This window comes from Pezoporus wallicus, unplaced genomic scaffold, assembly GCF_028554395.1.
Source record: "Pezoporus wallicus isolate ANWC-B61680 ecotype Strahan unplaced genomic scaffold, APGP_CSIRO_Pwel_v1 scaffold_3294, whole genome shotgun sequence".
NCBI classification, from domain to species: Eukaryota; Metazoa; Chordata; class Aves; order Psittaciformes; family Psittacidae; genus Pezoporus; species Pezoporus wallicus.
The window spans coordinates 9658919-9680145 of record NW_026635478.1 but is presented as its reverse complement, the minus strand read 5'-3'; the positions used below and the strand labels follow the sequence as shown (position 1 = coordinate 9680145).

Here is a 21227-nt window from a genome sequence, read left to right as displayed (position 1 = left end):
CTATGGAGTGGTGGCAATCCCAGGAAGTGAAAGTTTCCTGCAGCATTTCCAGGACTATCAGCTTCAGTAATGTTAGAACTGCCTTTCTTTTTTTGGGGGGGAGAGGGGAAGGTGCAGCACCAGAAACAACTAAGGCACAGAAGCAAAGAAGAGTGGTACATGAATAACCTGGGAAAAGTTAAATCTGGAGTGGTGCAGGCTTTGAGTAGGGAATATTCATCATCACCTTTGTTTCCTCTGGTAATTTTTTATGTATTAAGCAGCAACCATTTGATGATGTAATATATGGGCAAAAATAAATTCCTGCCTTCCCAGTGGAGCTTGAAATCTAATAATTTCCCTTGGTTCTTGTTTTCTTCTTATTGGTTCACTCATGCTGAGTTCTTGGAGCTCTCACATATTTTACAGGTGACTCTTTTCCAAAGCTGTAAGAAAGCAGATGTAAGGCCTGTGAGGGCTGACGTCTTAGCACACTGTTACACCAGCTGTGTTACTGTTATCTGCGTGCAAGGATTAAATTGTCATCTTATGTTCAGTACTGGCAAAAGCTGAGTGTGTGACAGGGATGGTGACAGTGTATTTAATGTCTGGGTGGCAGTTACTTTGAATATCACTCATACCACACATATCAAGCAAATCAGCATATCAGTGATTGTGATTAGAATCAGTCTGAACAGTCAGCTGCCGTTTCATTACGGTTCTCTCTGCATCTTGCATGCTGTCACACAGCATGTCTTGTTGTAATACGCCCTCCTACAAAAAAATATTCTTTCTAAAAGTAGGTTTTAGTTAATTCGCTCCATTTGGCAGCATGGAACTGTCTCCCCGTCTTGCTGAAGGACATGATTCCACCTTTATAGACCACCCTTCACAGGGGAAACTCAGTCCAACTGTTCACAAGCAGAGGCTGCATTCAGCTAGTTGCAGAGGTCTTGAGAAGAGCTCTGACAAGGCCCTGGGTGATCGTCTGTCATCCAGGGCAGCACCCAAGGACATGCTTTTGCTCCTTGCAGCTGCAGTTCACATATCAGCCCATTATCTAAAACCACCATCCACATCAGCTGAAGTTAATATGTCAGCCTGGAAATTACAGCAGCTGAGGAGCCAGCACACATTTGCTTCTGCTCTCCTCCATGGTGGCTGTTTCTGGCAGAGAGGCAGAGCGGACAGCTGGAGGTGGTAGCTGCTAAAACTACTCAGGCATGCATTGCTAGGGCTTGTCATCTGTGCACAATGAGAACTCCAGCAAAAGTTGTTGCATGGCTTTACAATTTTACCCATTGATGAAGTGGCAAAGCCCAGAAAAATGATACCAGTGCAGCACAGATTGCCAAAAGAACCCCATGTAGGTTCCTGCGTGAGCAGAGTGCAAAGGCTTCTCCTTTCTTTCCTCTATTTGATGGTGTCAACAGCTTCATTGTTTCTAAAACCAGTTTCTGGTAAGGAGTCCCACACTGCTAATAGTAATTCCCACATGCTGGAGTCCTAAGGCACAGAAAATTGCCCTGATATTTTGTGAACTTTCTTGCATTTGTTTTTAAAGACCACACAGCTCCAATGCTTTCAGAAGGACACCAGATGTTACATGCACAGAGGTTCAATTCAAGCCTGAGAGCTGGAAAGAGGCCTTGTCCCAGTCTGCCTGCAGGATTTGCACACTTGCCCGTTGAAGCCATCTTTTAGGTTAGAGGGGTGATTTATAAGCAGATAGGCCACGGCAGAGTGGCATTAGCATTGCTGACTTCCTCGCTGCTCTCTGAAGGCAGAACAGCAGTTTTCACTGAAGTCTAACCCGGCACTGAGGTCTAAACCTCACCGTGCCAAAATCTGGGTAAGTTTTATTTTTAACTGAAGATGCTCATTTTTGCACTTACCTTCCAGTGCCAGAATGAGCTGACTAGTGGCTGTAATTATTTCTGTTCTGTGTGATATATACCATGACAGGTAGCAGAAAATACTCATCTGCATACGTTTAATGATTCAGACACTAGAGGACACCAGTCTGCAGATCCAGCACTAAAGAAAACAAATGGATTATGTAGTGAGATTACTTGTCATTGTTTCTGTACTGTGTCCCTTCCACGGCTATGGTCATGGGGTTTGGGATATTTTTGTCACTGTTATTTGATTCAGCTGAATCTGTTTAACCTTTTTCTTTTGACTGAAGAGACAAACGCTGTTCCTCAATCCCCCCCTCTAAACCTTTGCTAGTAGCTACTAACTGGCATTGGTTTACAGCACAGCAGGACTGAATGGCTTATAATAATGGTGACTCAAGCCTATAAATCTTTATAATTATTGCCAGAACTACTGGTGCCATGTTGCGTTGTGATGCTTATACACAAGTGCTGAGAATCTTTAATGGTTACTTGTTTTCTTGTTTTTCCCCTTTACTGCCCAACTTCACTGAATCAACACTTAAACCTTTTGTATACAAAACCCTGCAAAACTTTCTTACCTAGATTAGTTTCCTCTCAGTTCCTTGATATTAACGCTTTGGGAGGCTCTTGCTGAGGGAAGCAACTTAATGCAGCTAACATTTTTGAGACACCTCTCTGACTGAAGCTGCAGAGCCAGGAGCCACAGTGGTGCTTAGCACAGCCATAGGGCTTTCCTGGGGCTTCATGGCTAAAGCCTTGACATGTACCTGGTTGATCCAGTTGTCCTGGGTTCGGTTATGTTATAGTTCTTCTTCTTCATAGCTGCTGCAGTGCTGTGTTTTCAACTTTAGCCTGAGAACAACGCTGATAACATCGATATTTTTAGTTGTTGCTCAGTAATGTTTACACCGATTAAGGACTTTTCAGTCTTATGCTCTGCCAGTGAGGAGGAGCACGGGAAGCCAGGAGGAAGCCGAGACAGGACACCTGACCCAAACTAACCAAAGGGGTATTCCATATCACAGCACTTCGTGCCCAGTATATAAACTGGGGGCAGTTACCCAAAAGGGCTACATCACTACTTTGGGTCGGGCTGGGTATCGGTCAGCAGGTGGTGAGCAGTTGTATTCTCTTGTTATTTCCCTTACCATTATTATTGTTGGTGGTAGCAGCAGTGGTTTTGTGTTATGCCTGAGTTACTGGACTGTTCTTATCTCAACCCATGGGAGTTACATTATTTTGATTCTCCTCCCCATCCCTCTGAGGATGAGGGCGTGGGAAAAGAGGGCAAGTGAGAGACTGGCTGCGTGGTTCTGAATTACCAGCCGGGCTTAAACCACAACCCTAGTGAAGACATGTATTTGGTATTTCCATGAAGATATATGGCCAGTGATGGCTGGTTTGAACCAACACTGAGGGTACTCAGTTCTTTACAGGAAAGGAGGATGCCTGTTGGTGATCTGAATTATCACTGCAATGAAGCCTCCAAATCCTCCCCGTGTCTTGCAGATTTGTATCACTAAATGGGCTACCAGCTGCATAACTATGATAAATCTCACTAACGCGCTAACTCTGCAGCAGTTACCTCAGCAGAAGCAGCTTAACAAATCTGAATGCTGACGGCAGAAAAGAATCATTCTGTTGGTTTTCTGGTATTTTTGCTTCTTGATTGGCAGTTCATTTGGATCAATGAGGCATTCTCTCCAGAGGTAATCTGGGGCATCTGGCCAAGGGGTGTCTGCATTTGTATAGAGTCATGGTGACATTTGGCTGAGTCCTGAAAGTTCAAGCTGTCAAAATAGGAAGGTGCTTACTACCTACGGATGTTAAGAAAGAATGCTTTCAGGGACCAGACATGCAAAGACAGAGTATCAGCATGGCTTATCTAGGAATGAGCACTGACCAAACTTTGGACTCTTGGATGAATTTCATCTGATAGCACAGAAGGCACCACTCAGAGGGTAGGAAAGAACAGCTCTATTAAACACAAAGATGCTCATAGAGTCCCGTGCTCTCTATTGTAGTCTCGCACAGGCATTCGTTATGGGCCACTGTCAGAGGCAGCTCATTGCATCTCAGTTGATGCTGTCTTTCTGTGGTTCTTCTGTCTTAAGTTAGGAGGCTGGGTAGGGGAAAGAATCTATGGCTTGTACAAAGGCTACCTGGCCTGAATAGGAGGTCTAGAAAATGAGCAAACCACAATGCATGGAACACATCTTTTATTCAATAAGCAAGCAAGCACGCACAGAAGTATAACGTGTAGTGCTTAATATTCATACAGTACTAAAAATATAAAAATAGAAATAAAATTTCACTGAAAGCATTTTCACTCACAAATATACAAGGAAAAGTGCTGTCAAGCCACATCATGCTACACCACTTGCCAGTTGCTGAACTGACAGTTTCCCAACAGAACTGAAACACTAAAAGTCTGCTAGTCCTTCCTCACAGCTTTTGGCGTGCCTGAATATTTGACTAGCAAAAATGGGCCTCCTGCAGCCAAGAACCTAAAAAGCATAGATGTCATTATCTAACAGAACAATAAAGTAATTCTTGAGAGTTTAATAGTGATAGCAGCCTGCTTCAGACTGTTTGTGTACCTGTCATAGAGAATAAAAAAACATTAAGCAGACTTGAATCCTGATCACAATCCAGACCAGTCATGGCTAAGGATTACTGAAACTGTATTCTGCATGAAAATTTGTGCAATACTCCCACCTGGTGGCGTATTTTAAAACTATCTATCTTCCTTCAGTACGGCTCTTTGCCTGCTTACACTTGCACCTATATTTTTTCACTTGGGTCAGAACAAACCCTAAACAGTGCTAAGTACCCTTAATTGTTAGTGGAACTAGAAGATATCCAGCACCTTATCTTCTCTTACTATAGCTAATGGGTGAAATTCACATCTATACAGAAAAGCAATACAGGTCAGAGACTGATTCCTCAAGCAAAAAACTGCACCAGAAGCCTTGCTTTTAAGCCCCGTTTTGAGGGACTGAATTAAGAATTGGAGACTTCAGAAGCTTCTGTTTGCCGACCTTCAGCATGGAACTGAACTTCATCCATCAGGCAGACAGCTGTGTGCTGTCATCCTTGAAAGCAGAGGTGGGTTTAGGGATTACAGTGACAATCACAGCTATATTTCATAACAAGGCCTGTCTTGCAGAGTATGCCAGTGCACAGGACCTACTCAAATTATACAGATAAGGGTGTGCAGAACCTAACGTGAACCCCACTTTGATCAGTTGCTATTTTGGAATGGGATTTATTTATACTCGATATACCTGCTATAAAAATAAATGTGACAATTAACCCCTGAGATCATTCTAGCATACAGTTTTGGCCTGTTACTTGTTTTCCTCTGAAATAATTTTTTATTTGGTTTATGGCCATTTATTTACGTCCTAGTGAAAAGTTTTTATAAAACACATTAAATAATCAATGTGGGGCTGAAAAGGTGTACATTCTAGTTGCATATATGATACATACCTTATACGTATATAATACATTCCATAACAGCTGTATATTCTAGTATTGTCTAGGAAGTTCTTGCATGTGGACAAAGGATTAAAATACTAGAAAATAATCAGCTGTTCAGGATCAAAGATAATTGTATCTGATATGGTTTACTTTGATTGTTTTTCTTTCTTTAAATCTTGTTACACATAATAGCTACAGTAGTTTATCCAGCAGGTAATAAATGAATGCATAAAGCACTTCTAGCTATATTTGGATATCGCATGCATACATTTTTTTATAAATAAAAATCAAACGTGAGGTCACATTTTCCCATCTTCTGTTTATAAACTAAATCAAATTTCTCATTCATCGAAACAGTGAAGATGTCTTTCCATAGCCCAACTCGTCCTGAAATGGAGAGAAGGAACACAAGTCAGAGAGCAGACATAAAAGGACAACAAATATCTACAGTCCAATTGTGTAGGGCACTAAGTATCATCTATGAGATGCTAATCAGTCTTAGCTTCCATTGAAAGCTCAGTAAGACCTAAGTCTATTCACTGACTTACCCAACTGCGCCACTACAACCCTTACAAAGCCTTAAAATAGGCACTATACAACTCAGTATCTGCATCAGCTGAGTACTATACAGGAAGAATTCAGATTTTTGTGAGAGTTTACTCTAGCCTGAATCAGAAATGAATACAGATTTGGGGTTGGGTATTCATTTAAAAGTGCATTTCTGGTTTTAGTTCAAACTATGGTTGTCAATGAGACAATAATAATGTATCAATAAATCCAACAGCTAACAAGAATACATCTCAAAATGACTGTGCCTCCAGCATACACTGGTTAGAGAACTATCCAAAAAAGTACATGGAATGCGGAGTATTAAACTGATTATTGAATTCTGATTATTGAGATGTAGTATCATTACTAATTTCTATTATTTTATGTTTAAAGATCTTCTCAACAGATTAATTTATGTTTCTCAATATGGAGAGAATCACTTGTTAAATACAAGTGCCTACATTATACCTACAGAAGAGAACAAGTGCCATGCACCCAGCTTGTGCCACTTAAATTTTAATTTTGTACACAGAGAATAGGAAGCTTTTGGTGGATGCAGTACAGATGCTGAACACTTCTTCCTTGTATGGAGTATTCTTCTAATCTACTGAATCCAACTAGTAACAGAACCTGATGGCAAAGGCTGCAGCCTCCTTAATCACTGCTCCACTGCAGTCCAAAATTTATTTAACTCAAAGTCAGCTGCGGTTACTTGTTGGTGAATAAAGCCCATGGAGTAACCAGACTGAGAGGCCCAATTCTCTAGTCATTTATGTTGGATATAAATAAAGAAAAGACCCAGGCTTGTTCAACTGGAATAAATGAAAGGAGAATTGAGACTGTGCTACCAGAGAGTTTAATCATAACAGTTAGAACCAAAATACATGTAGGGAGCTTAATTATGCATTTGATGCATAAGAAGAATACCCATTTAATTTAATTACCATTGCTTTTACGCAGCAACTCTATAATTGAGTCCAAAGACAAAACTGTCTGAAGCATCTACAAATTACACACTAACGTGATGGTGTATGTATGCATGGCAAGGGCCATTTTAAAAAATCAGGGGTTTCCTATAACTCTGAAGGTATGATAAGTGTCCTGTTTTTTTTTCAGGATCCAAAGATCAAAAGAACCTGAAACTGACTGAAAATGCATCATTTATTGTTTTCACCAAACAACTTCTGCATCAAAAAAAAACCCAAACCCACACACATTTAAGGAAACACTTGCAATTGTAACACATCTGATACTGATTTCAGTTTTGCTCTGACAACTATAATTGCATAAAGTACAGCATGAAACATAAAAGCTTGTTCTTCCCTTTCAATAATGATAATCAAACATTTTCTTCCTCTGCTTGAGAAAGAGAAGCCTTTTATTTCTGAATCTCCCTAACAACACATATGGACAAATGACAAGTTTTATACAGGACATAGACAGTGGATTATTTGTAACATCTTTTTTAACGATATGAATTGATAGCTCGTCAAAAAGTCACCCACCTGGTTTATGATTTGAATCATGCAACTGTGTAAATTATGATGTGATAAGAGTCAAATATAAGTAATATATCTAATCATTGTTCTGCTTTCACAGCAGGTCAGGCTTATCTTCAGAGTAAAGACCAATGTGCTAAAAGAAAAAAAAACGAAGAACTAAAATAAAGCAAAATAATAAAGTAAATGTAACTAATGACAAATTAAAAATACTTGAAACAAATTACAATAAGCTGTCATGTTATTGCCACCATTCTTTGTCACAGAAACAAACAGAGAAGGAACAAAGCACTGTTAATGAAGCTGCATTCTGAAGCAACAAAATATTGTAAAAGCCGGAGACAGCAAACAAAAGAAATTCAAAATAAGGATATTTTTAATAAAAAGCACACAGTGAACAAATGACAAAATATTACATTAACTGCTGCAGCTCCCTTCCTTCTCTATTATAAAATGGAGGCTTCTTTTTGGAAGATTTGCAGACAGTACAAATAAGAGGCTCTGCTCCTTGACTGGAGGTTTGCAGGCTCCCCTACAGAACAACAAACACTAATGCCACGTACAGAATGGTGCATGCACCAAAAGTTGGCATTACCCTGTTTATCTGGGTGGAGATGAACTGGCCAGCAGAGACAAAAGCTGACCTTTCTGCCTGTGGAAGGTCTCACCAGCAGCTATGTCCTCTTTTCATTACAACCTCACCTTTCTTTCACAACTGTCTTCCTGGCTTTCACTGGACAAGGAGGGGGGCTTGGGATAGGCATAGCATGGAGCTGTGCTGCTGCTCCACAGATTGTGGGGGTTAGGAACAAACCTAGGGGTCTGTGTCACATACAAGTCAATGGAGGAGAATGTGGCTCTGTTATCTGTAAAATCTTGCACAGACAGAGAACACTTTATTCAAGACCCTCAGGATGTCTTACCAGACTCATTATTTTGTGATCTTGTCTTCGTAGCAGAGAAGTGGGTTGATAATCAAATCAGTTAGGCAACGTGCCTTAAAATCCTACTGCAAATGAGATAGTCTGTTTTCACAAAAGACACAAGTTGTGTTACATGATGAATTTTCAGTTTTAAGTAGTAAGGGGAGGTTAGGATAGGAATTGAAAGCAAGGTAACTAAAAGCAGGAAAACACACCATATGGTGGAGACTGTAGCAGAAACTCTAGGGAATATATTAGGTCTTTCAGTGAAACTACAAACTACTTTGTCTTCACTGGAATTTTACCTCAAACCAGCAAACCTGAGATACTTATTTCAAGAACTCATCATTACCATGAACTGGAGCAAAAAGAGGTGCCATCTCCCAGTTGTGACAGGGAATTAACTAGAGAGCAATTCAGCTGAGAGGTACCTGGGAGTATTAGTGGATGATAAACTATGAGCCAATGGCTGCCCTTGCAGCCAGGAGGGACAATAGTATCCTGGAGGCACTGGGAGGAGTGTGGCAGTAGGTCGAGGGAGCTGATCCTCCCCCTTTCCTTGACCCTGGTGATGCTACATCTGGACTGCTATGTCCAGTGCTAGGCTCCTCAGTACATGAAAGACAAGGAGCTACTGAAGAGGGTCCAGTGGAGGACCACAAGGATGATCAGGGGTCTGGAGCATCTCTTCTGAGGAGAGATTGTGGAAGCTGTGCCTGTTTAGTCTAGAGAAGAGCAGACTGAGAGGGGATCTCATTAGTGCAGATCAATATCTCAAAGGTGGGTGCCAGGAGGATGGTGCCAGACTCTTTTCAGTGATGCCGAGTGACAGTGAGGAGCAACAGCCATTAACTAAAACACAGTGAGTTTCACCTCAACATGAGGAAGAACTTCCCTGCATTGAGGGTGGCAGAGCACTGTAACAAGCTGACCGGGGAGTTATGGTGTTTCCCTCTGTAGAGACATTCAAAACCCATCTGGAAGCGTTCCTGTGTAACCTGCTCTTGGTGCCAACACCCTGGTAGCAGGTTGGACCAGATGATCTCCAGAGGTCACTTCCAACACTAATGATTCTGTGACCTGCCCAGGAATCCACTATCTGGTTTCCAGGTCCTACTGTAATAACAAGAGTGTATAGCCCCTACAGAATGCACCAAGTGCCTTTCCATACCAGGTGTGAAAATCACCTGCTAGGAGGTGTGAGCAATGGCTTTCTTCCAAGTATGACATTCTGAAATATTTGTGCCAATGTGCAAACAGGACAAGTCATACAGGGTCAATAACTGACAAGTCTGAGCTGAGTAATAGAAAACTGGCATAAGGCTCTGCCAAGACAGACGCAAAGGCAGTACAGAATACAGTGAAGCTGTTTTCATGGGAAAGCAAACTTGCTCTCAAACAAACCTGAGTGGTGGTAAGATTACAGTTTGACTGATTAAAGGTAAATATGAAGATACAATAGAATTTTGTAAGGCAAGTAATTTTAGTGGTTTAAATAAAATATGTCGACAAAACACAATAAATGCATAAACAACTGGCTAACTCAGAACTGGTAGTTACAAAGGACTGGAGATACTTTAAATTTTCGTCAGAGATCTGAAAACAATTGTAAACATTACAGCTGATATGATTTGCAGAGCACATGAAGAATGGCTCAGAGAGGTAGTATGGAAAGGGCTCCTACAGGTCAAAGTATTCAGATCATTGTATCCCTCAGTAAGAGACAATAACCTGTAAATCAATTCCTCTGAAAAGATTTCGTAGCCATAATAAACATGTCTCACATATGATGCTGTAACAAGAAGTGCTAACATGGCTAGGGATGGACAAACAAGGAAGACAGAGAAAGTTCCAATTAAAACTGGAGTAACTGAGTCAATAAAGTGATTTTATGTCTGAATAAAGCATATGTGAAGCTGACACACGAATTGACCATCTTGATCTTATTCCCTCATATTGAAAAAGAGCTGTTAAGTGCTGTACAGAAAATAATTTGAGGGAGACTTACTGAGTTCACTCTTTTATGCTTGTCAGAAAGACAGCTGAGAGAAGGTTTGATTTCTTGATATTATCAAAGGATAGATGTATCAACAGATTAAAGGGCACTTCAGATTCCTAGCGAAAGACCTCACCAGAATAAGCATCTGGAAGCTGGACACATTTTAAACAGCTAAAGTAGGCAATGAAAAAAGCTTATGAAAAAGGAAAGATACAGGTTTTTGTCATTTCATGCCTTCAAATTAGAATTATCTGCTTTTCTAGAAAATCTGATCTATTTAAAACCAAGGGCTTAGGGCAGGATGAACTGTATGAAATTGTGTAGACTATGACATGCCAAAGTTCAGAAGGAGCGGTGCAGTCTTCCCAGCATGAATAGCTCAAGTCACTGAAGCAGGTCAAAGACTCTCCAACACAGTGTTTTGCATGGTGTTGAATATACACTGTCAGTCCTGGATTTTCGTCCTTTTTAGTCACTTCTACCTAAATTTCTTTCAAAACAAACAAACCCCCAAATTGCATTAACAGTCAGTTATCTCCCACAATTTCCATAGCAATATTTTGCCAACATCTTAACACATCCTGGAGGTTACTAAATTGTCAGTTGCTTCTTGCAACTTTCACAATAAGAGTTTTATTGTGGGTTTTAAACATACCCCTGCCAACGGGAAGTGCTTCTGCATTACAGCACTGGTCGATGAGTTGATGGCAGTGTTCCACCATGGATTCCAACTGTGCTTTGTCATAAGAAACTCCTAAGAACCTCACCAGTTGCTCAACCATCGTTGCTAGGTCCTGTAAGACAGTATTTAAAAAGTAGTTTATTTTACAATAGCTTAAGTGACCTTTTTAAATTAGTTTAAATATTTCAAAATAAGTTATATCCTGATGAGTGCAAGAAATAGAAATGCAGAATTGTAGAAACACCCCGTCTTAAAATTTTGCCACCTTCCAATTTTCTGAAAATAAACATATTTAAGTAATTGGGGTAAGACAGGTTGGCAGAGAACATGGTCATGTAAGCTTGCCTTTTTGAATATTAGACCAGGGAACCGTGAAGTAATTCTGATGGTTCCTACTTCAGACACCTGTACCCCCTTAACTCATTACTTTGGAATACCAGTGTATTTTGGAGGAATATAAAAATTACTTTGATTTTGATCTTGGTAAAAATAAATGACTACAAATATTAGAACAGCCCTTCATTGTTAGCTTCTGGGACTGCATTCAGGTAGGTAGAAAGGATCTAGCAAGATGGCCTCTTAGAATAAGCAATCATTAATTTATATATCCATAACTCCAGGGTTCCTCAGTATGAGTAAGACTTCTGGAGTTGCAAGGGCAACATAGCAACGTTTATCAGGAAGCAGGAAGATACCGGGAGACCACCAGCTTTCAGCAGCATCCACCAGTGTGCATGGCTAGGCATTTACCATTATTCAAATGATAGATTTGAAATAAATCCTACTTAACCTTTTTAATTGTTCTGATTGTATTACATCTTCCTTTAGCATCCTGCTCTATCAGAAGGCTCTGTAAAGCTGACAAAATATACCCAACTTTATTGAGTTATACCCTTATTTTGCCTTTCTGTAGTTTAGAGATAGAAGCTGCGTTTTCCCTGTTTTAGTTTTCCAGTCAAATAAACATTTTGAAGTATTTTCATTAATTCTCAAAAATACATTATTGCAATAGGAAATGAAAACCAATGTTCTACGTTGTATATCTACGAAATTTCTGATTAAAAAATACAAGTGGATTTATTAGCCAGCATATTGTAAGGACCAAATAATTATGTTCACCTTATACTACACTATCATCTCTAATTGTTTTCAACATTGTTTCACAGAAGACAGTAACAACAACCAAATAAGTAGAATAAATGTCAAATATATAGGAAAAATACTAATGATACACTTTTTCCCCTCATTGATACAGCACACACTGCAAGACATTTCTTTTAAATGAATCCCAGGACTGAGGGCAGCAAGCACCGAGCAGTTACACATCTCTGCCTTCTCTGTGAGCAGTCTGGTGCCTATGGCTTCAGGTAGATTCCTGAGTAAACTGCTGTGTTTATTAAAGTGCTGGAAGTCCACAGAAGCTATTGAATGCCGGTGCTTAAAAAATGGTATCAGACATTAGGGAGCACAAATATGGACATAAAGTTGTACTTTATGTATTTTAAACACTCTGATGTTAAATGTAATAAAAATACCTTTTTGCTACATCTAACCTACCTTATGCATGTCTTCATACTTGAGAAAAAGTACATTGGCATCCATGTGATGTTCCCAAAACTCTTGCACATGTTCAAACCACGAACCATATCCTACTACAAAGACATTATGATTGGCATGAGGAAAATAAATTCTTTTGTTATCAAACCCTTTTCAAAAAAGAAAAAAAGGAAAAAAATAAATTGACTGGAATGGTTCATAGCCCCAGCAGAACATCTGGTTTTGACCCACTGCCATGCACAGCATGGAATTTAATTAAAACAGAGTTTTTCTCAGTTTGGAATATTCAAAATAACTAACTTACCATACAGATAAAATTTTCTGCTGAAAATGCCACCATATTTTATGATGGACCTCTTGTAGCTCAGTATTAATAACATCTGACTACTGAATGAAATTGAACCAAAATAAAAATTATACAGATAGCTTTGAAGGAGGCAAATTTCTAGTGGCTCCAACCTGTGTGAATTCCTGCAATTACCATATCACACTGCAGCTTCCTTCAATTAGAAGAAATGCTAGATACAGCATTCATGGAAAGTTCTACAGAGCACCCTCTGTTACAGACAGAGAATCGTTAACAACCATTGTCCTTTCTTAATTAAACACATATCGAGGACATAGGCCTACAAAATGCTTCATGGTCATTCCCAAAAAACATAGGCTGTACTGACAGAATATTCTATTTATCATTACATCTTTTGTGTCACCCTATCCTCCCCGCAGCTAAAATCTAAAACCTAGTCTCTTCTATTGTTATTTTCTAAACACTTCCACACAACTGCTGTAGACACACCAGAACACAGCTGAAGCTATGCTATCAGGTACCTCAATTACACAATAAATCCAGTCTTCAACAAGATGCCTATGAGGTGCTGAATGCTCCTAAAAGCTTTTAGAGTGATATGATTGGGTACTTCCAACGTATCATAAGATGTGAGCAGGCCCAGCATGCAGGGTTGCCAATGATGAAAAGCTTATGCCTCCTACCTCCTGCACACTACTAGCAGCTTGTCTTCAGTTCCCCCTGTCTGCTGTGTGCAGTTTAGGAGTTGAAGAGGAGCTGAGGTGCTATGCTAGGAGGGCTTGTGCTCCCAGCACTGCTGAGGCAGTGGTTACTGGAAACCTTAACTCCCCCCTAAAACTTTCCTCCTTTGTTTTTCACTTCTCTGATAAAGTCCGCATTTGCACTGATTTTAGTCAATTCATGTATGTCTAGCAGAGGTTCAGACAGTTGTATTTGTTATGTAGAGAATTCTTTTTGCTGAAAATATTACCAGAAAGACAACCCAAAGAGAAATGAATCTTGCATATTTGTTAACTGTGATAAATTCCCCCAAAGTACTTCAGATAATTAAGAAACGAGCTAAGCAAATATGGTGAGCAGTTTTTCACGTTCTTCCCCATTATTTTTTGGCCAAGTTTATATTTTCAGCAAAGGAGCTATAGAAAAATATTAAACTTTTTAGGTTTGTATATTGAGGCCACTTTTTTTATCCTTAAAAAAAACCCAACTGTTTAATTTTGGTAACTGGAATATTTTCAATAGACAAAGAGGTCAGTTTCACGGGAAAATTATTTCAATCAGCTGAATAATTTTCCATTTTTATAAAGGTATTGGAAAAATTCCATTTTGTTATTCCCATTCCATACACCCCTAAAGAAATTCATGCATGAAGCTAACACAGTCAAGCAAAAGATGCTCCTAGCTGCTGTTAGAGGTACAAGGCAGGAATCTCCCTCAAGATTATGTTAGTAGAGTTTAACTACGGTTTATGTAAGAAATTCCCTTAAGCTTTCAAGGATAATAGGAAAGAACTAGCACATTTAAGACTAATCCCTATCCAAGTCATGTTTTCAAACAAGATAGTTAACATGCACTGAATTTGTTTCAAGGTTGTCAGTTATAAGGAGGGGTAAAAAGAGTGGGATTGTGTCATTTGGGCTCAGTGCTTCTCCATCTAGCAATATTTGGACTTCTTATGAAGGTTTGGTTGTTTGTTTTGGTGTCTTTTTTTTTTGCTGCTGTACTGCTTCCATGAGGTGCAAACATGAGCTAAATGCAAAACACTCCATTTGCACAATTATGGAGACAGAACACACTGTTATGTTGCACTGACTCTGGGAGGTTGTGATAAATCAGCTAACTGCTACAAGATGAAGATATAAATAACTCCTAGGAGACTTACATCAAAAAGTGTACAGAACCTTTCTCCTATCTTAGAAGACCTTCTAATGCATCCTTCATGTCTCCAGTCCAGAAGTTCCTGATCATGGGCTTCAGACAAACATTCCATTCTCGGAAAATGTAAAAATAAAAGCTGAAGGTGGGATGGAATGGAAGAACATTTATCCACCCTGCACAAACTTGTAGAAAGGTTTTTAAGGCCTGTTAAATAACCTCCACTGATATGCTTTTACTTTTTTCTTCCATTTAGTATTATACAGTCTTCCCTTTAGTGTCATACAGCTCTTTTAGCATCAACTCCTCCAAATTCCAGGCTGAAGGGAAGCTCACTGCAGTGGATCTAGAGGAGATCCTGTTCTCAGAGCACAAGGTACCCAGTGAATTCTTAGTGTCACATTAAGATATCATAGAGAAGATTTTGTAGGGAAACAGAAGGCAGTAATTATTTTTTTCTATTCCTAGCTAGAAAGTGTGGCAACCCATTGGCAAAAAGCCCAGTGGCAGCCAGTTACGTGAGAACACAGGGCTTGCCCTCCCTGTAAATTTATTGAGCTAGTGCCATGGAGCTCCTTAAGGCAGTGCAGCCTGAGTGGGAACACAGTGGGTGGGTGCGTCATGAAACAGCCCTTGCTCAAAGGAGTTACTGGGTGAGCAGCTGATGAGTTGCTGTAAAGCAGGTTAGTATATTCTTATTATAGAGGTGTATTTGTCAGCCAGTAGCAGACTGCAACTGCCTTCTTACAGGGGATCACTTCAACTTACTAATGTACTCCACAGCAATCTCATGCAAGCTAAAGATTTTTATGTGTTAACTGGTATCTTACACGGGACAAACACTGAGATTTTGGATGAAGTAAAAGTATTAAATGGATTACCAGAAAAAAAAAAAAAATCCTTGAGGATCAGAAGGACTCCTGAGAAGTACTTAACAATAAGGTACAACGGAAATAAAATGATGCTGGGAGTATTCACCACTTTTCACAAGGTACCTGGTACCTTGCAAACTGAATTTTAGAAGAGTAGATCAGAATTTTACCTGAGCTAAGTAGTACAATGCTTAGCCTATGGGGTCAAATGTTGTAAGACATTTACAAGGTATGGTCATATTTTGCATGGACAAATCTAAGTCCATGTGGCAGTATCTGTAGCAACCTCCTGGCTGTATATGCAAAACAAATGCACCTTTATCCAGTTCATTTCTGTACTTGCAGAAGGAATGCAGAGATGAAAACAAATGTGTAACAGCATGTGCAGAGATAACAGCTCCTTACACTTGTCATTCATAAACCTTCTGCAGAACTCCTGAAACGTTCCTCTGTAGCTCATGGTCCTTAGGGAGCGGTGAAACTGGTAATAAGACACCACCAGGTCTTTGGGGTTGCGAGCCATGTATATTACCTATGACGGGGGAAAAAAAAAAACATCTTATTGAAAGCTTTTCCCCTCCAACCCTGCTTCCCATATCACTTAATGTTGGCAAAATAGTCAAACAAATATGACTTAATTTCATTTTTACCTTTGAATTGCCATTATGGAGGTCTGAAGGCAAAAACCGATACGGTAGGTGGCTTTTTATAAGGCGAGGAGATGTCAGTTCCTAAAATACAAGCAGATAAAAACATTTCTTACCATGCATTAGGTTTTGGCACATCCTGAGCTGTCCTGAACTATCATGCTTGAAGTCTTTTACTATAGTGAGCCTCATACACAAATTTACTTCTTAAATTAACAGGGGTCAAGGACTAGAAATTAGGTCAGGAAATTACATCTGTTTTTTTAATATTGAAGAGCCAGGTAATGTGTTGAGGTTTTTTTGTTGGTTTGGGGGTTTTCTCCCCCCGTTTTGTTTTCAAAATACTTTCATTTGTAGGACCTTCTCAGGAAAAGAGTGTCATAGTTGAAGATTCTTAGTAGGAAATTAACTTTGTTTCCAGTGATGCTTCCACGAAAATTCCTTGAAAAATATCAGAAGCTCTCAAAACCCTACCTCTAACTTCTTAATTTCAAAATTTTACTTTTTCAATTTATTGATCTTCAGAAGTAGGCCCAGACAATCCAAATGTTTATCTGAATTTGTGAACATCTTTCAGAGCATAAATTCATACTGGATCAAGTTGCTAGCACATTGTATAGATAACAATGCATAATCTGAAACTAAACCTCTCACTATTGCCACCACTTACTTGCATCAACATAGCATTAAGGTCTCATTGGACTAGGTGTCACAGAGATGAAAAGAAAAGCAACCTCCAACCCCTAAATACCCTCAGCCTAAAACAGGCTGATGCCACAGTTGTCATTGACCAGAAGCAGCTAAAAATCTATCTGTGCTCAGTTCAACAAGCACTGTAGCTGTTACAGGATGGAATCCCATACTTTGCCTGATCATTCCAAGATATGCCTGTATCATTAGTAGTTGCAGCAGTGAAAAGATCACACTTACATGCCATGGCATTAGTGTCTGAGTGATTCTGAACACTGTGAGTGTCATTTCACGTGGAGTATTTCAAACTCCTCAAACTACATGTACAGAGTCTGTAGATCTACAAATCCTGGGACTCTGGGGATTTAGATGTGTAAATTCAGAGCAGTGAGTCTATACATCCATAGATCTCTGTATCTGTAGTTACTGTTTTGCAAACTCAGGGAAGGCATTAAAGAAAATTTGCCTCATTTGGGCAGCTTCTGTTTGCCTAAGCAAGGAAGGCCTAGAACTTCTATTCAGAAAACCCACTGCCAAGATATTTAGGACATGGAGAAACTTCTAAAGCATTACAGGATAACAAAGCTTAATAAAAGCAATTTTAAAATAACCTAGTAATACATGGAATCATTCCAACAAACTCTGCAAGTCCAGTGATGAAAAGGACAACACAGGATGAAATGAAGTGATAAACATGGAACAGAGGAAAAAGATACCCAAATGCTGAAAGACTTTCTTTGCAATAAATTGTACCTTGATGATGTCCAGACCAGGCTGAGGGTACTCTAAGACTGGAAGTTGTTCATCTATATTCATTAGTCCAATCTCATCTGGATCAGCTCCCTGACTCACTAGATATACCACTTCTTGTAGCAAGCCTGTGCCTGCATGAAAGAGAACAGATTGTATTACAGTTCTTATCTAAACAGAAGCGTATGAATGGAGACCTAGACATAGTAATAATGGTAACTTTTGTCCTTAAAAGTCTGTTGTGAACTACATCTGTAACTACTGTTTTAATGTAGTATGTCCCTTAGTTTATTGTAAATGCATGGAGATCTCCTTTCACATAGAAGACCTGAGATTTTTCTTCAAAAATAATTTCACTCTGTTTCTGTCTCCAGATCATTTAATCTGTGAATTAGAAAGCATTCAAAAATAAAAAATAAAAATAAAAAAATAGAAAAAAGGTAAGTTTTTTTTCCCCCTGTGAATGTTAGGGGCTGGCAAAATACTACTGTTTCCATTTTAGAAATAAAAAAATGATGCAGACAGAGATCATCCACGTTCATAAAATGCATTAGTGGCTGTACTGGGAGATTGACAGTGTCCTCTATTCTAAATTGTAGGCAATTGTTATGCAATGTTAGAAGAGCCTATTAATACCTCTGAGGACACTTACAAAGCAACCATTAGATATTACAGTCCTAATGACTGCGCTTTGAAAAACTAATAGGTATTCCAAATATAAGTTTGAACAGAAAAACCATTTCAAACTACCTTCAGGCAGGTAGGAAATCCTCAAAACAGGCAAACAAAGGTTCAGCAATACTTGACAGAGGCTTATGAAGAGAAAGGCTCAGGCTTTTGGTGAGATGGAGGAACAGAATGAGGGGAGAACAAAGTGAGCTAGCAGGGAAGGGACCCCCCAGTTTAGACGACAAGTCACACAGGCATGGGACATCCTGGATACTGTGATAAATAGACCAGTTATTCAGGAGTTGTGAGCAATAAGGAAAATGAGACTGGAATTTATTCTTTCTCTCATTTTGCCTAACAGAACAAGTAATTGTTCCAGAACTCTTTACAAAGCCCAAGCCCACTGTAACATGCCATGTCCTTGGAAAGATGAGCTGAAAACTCACAGATCATGACTTTAATTCCCATTTTAACTTGAAAGCAACTTGTAAGTGCAACACTCCCTAGTTAATTCATATTAACTAGCATGGATGTACAAACAAATAAACATGCTTTGTACGAGTTCTGTACATTGTTCCAAAGCAAAGAACACCAGTATGTCATTATTCATATATTTTTTTAATCTGACCTAGGAAAAGTTAAAAAAAGCTAGTCAGAGTGAACACTGTCTGGATACAACGTGAAAGCACACACGCCTCCAAGAACTGCCTTGGAGAGTAAGTACTTTAAGATGCCTCTGTTTCCTGACTGATTTGCACATAAATTAAAATGGCTAGGAAAAGAAGATACTTCTACATTATCATCACCCACAGAGACAGCTGTCACAGACTTAATGTGCACTTGCCCCTGAGGCTGTTCCCTCTGCATTTTTAAGTCCAACCATGTATTTTATACATTAAAATGAACATACATATAGTACTTCAGTATCAGTCCCCGTGACTCTGAATGAGCACAATCCTTGTTCTCATTAAATATTTATTCTGACAGGAAACACCCTGGATCTCTATAATTTATTTCTGTATTTCCAATTCCACCTGCAAAGAAAAATGCTATTCCAGCAAGGTTGTTCCGTGAAAGGAAAAGGAGCAACTCTATGGGGAAAACAGTACCACTAGGACTTTGCAACGTTTTGCTGCTAGCTGCTCCGTAAGCAAAAAGTAGCCACCTCCATTGTGCCTCTGAATACAAAGAGCTGCAGGGTTGAGGCAGAACTACACTGAGCCTTCAGGAGAAAAGCATGTTCTGTACCAGCTCTCCACAAAGTCCACCAGATAGGAGGTGAGGGCCAGGGAGCACAGCCCCCATGGCCTTGCGCAGTTCTGCTCAGACCCGTGGCCATGTGCTCGGCTTGGCTTGATTGGCAGTAGATCCACAAAGTATTGCAGAGATAGGAAATGACATACTAATGTAGCAGGTGCGGGGAAGAAGGGTTCTGATTCAGAAAGAAGTGGGCCTTTGGAAACTCAGAAGTCTTAATCTAAATGGGCTTCCATCAAAACCAGTCATTCATTGAAAGAGTAAGGCTGGTCACATGGTGGGTATTCAAGAAGGAAAAATAAATATCTCCAGTACAGGTTCTTTAAAATAGTGCTTTAAATCTGTAATCCTCAAGGCTAATTATTAGCACTCACATACACAAATTACTGTAGCCATGTATATAGTGCTGCTCATATTCCACCATCCTATTCCAGTTCACACAGCAAACAGTATTTCTGCAATCTCTCTTCTACAAAGGGGAGGACTGCAAGCTGTCAGTTCAGACATCTGGCTTCTGGCCATCCAGCAGGTTAGAATCTCTCCTCCCTGCACCTGCAGTAGGACCACTCATCCTAATTTCTCCTACCCATGAATTCTGCGCTAGTTTTTGCTTCTGTCACCATATTAGCCTGATTTTTTCCCACATTAGCACTCAATTATTCTGCTTAGTATTTTCAGGGTCTTAATACAAATGAAAACTAGAGATTTAACTTTGGAGGGGACTGTTGTTTGTTTTTTTTTTTTCACCCTTAGTCAATTATCATTTATCTCACACATTTCCATTTATCTCACACATTTATCTCTTGCATTCCCAATGATACATTAAAAAATTATCATTGACCTGATCTCCTATTTTAAAAAACCAAACAAACCATATGCTTGTTAAAAAAAAAAATAGCTAAAAACCTTTATGGATGTAATCAGATATATATAACCTCCTCACATCTCTATGAGGATTAAAAACAACTCAAGATAAATTACAGACACCAGAGTTGAATATTCTCTTAAGAAACGATGGCTTAACTTAGCAACAGACAAATGGCAGCCCAAATTCCAGACATAGCTGCTAGGGCAAGATTTATTAGTCCCTGGGAACACCAGCTGGCTGGAAAGCCAAACAAACTGAGGTACTATACCTATGCATGTGATGAGAAGCCTAAACCTAGACTGGGGCTAGCATAATTTATTAAATTTGACACCCACAGGAGGTTTAATGTGAGTCTTCTGCTGTAGCCCCTAACTCCCCATCTGTGTATAAAGCATACAGATACTGGCCATTTGAACCAACTGATTTAAACTGATGTCTGCAGAGATGTGCAATAGCCACCATTTTATGGGTGGAACCCAGAGTAAATTGTAGAAACTGAGATTTTCAAAGGAGATGATGGGAATAACCTCCAATAATCCGGTCTGTCTCAAAATTTGACTAGATCTAAATGTCACAGAAACTTTCTTAGTAAAAGAGAAAATTACAATACTTGTTGGCAAAAAGGAAGCTAAAAAAAAATTTCTGGCCTGGCTGCCAACAATGATTTATTTTCACTTGAGGGTTACTAATATTTAAGTGAAATTAAAGGATTAGGTCACT

The 21227-nt window shown here is 39.4% G+C and overlaps 1 protein-coding gene across 2 annotated transcripts in view; it reads right to left on the bottom strand.

Moving 5' to 3' along the window:
• Window positions 1-4678: 4678 nt before the first annotated feature.
• Window positions 4679-21227, bottom strand: part of SULT4A1 (sulfotransferase family 4A member 1) — a 31191-nt gene continuing 14642 nt past the window's right edge. The window contains exons 2-8 of one of the 2 annotated variants that reach the window (XR_008974658.1): window positions 17717-17847; window positions 16277-16357; window positions 16032-16158; window positions 12573-12667; window positions 10989-11127; window positions 7418-7547; window positions 5636-5750 (exon numbers count right to left, since the gene is read on the bottom strand). Coding sequence is in view for 1 of the 2 variants with exons in the window: in XM_057427251.1 (XP_057283234.1) it covers window positions 5638-5750; window positions 10989-11127; window positions 12573-12667; window positions 16032-16158; window positions 16277-16357; window positions 17717-17847 (686 nt within the window). In the remaining variant the exon portion in view is untranslated. Of the gene's footprint in view, window positions 5751-7417; window positions 7548-10988; window positions 11128-12572; window positions 12668-16031; window positions 16159-16276; window positions 16358-17716; window positions 17848-21227 lie in introns of both variants that reach the window. The other variant, XM_057427251.1, reaches the window with a different exon arrangement.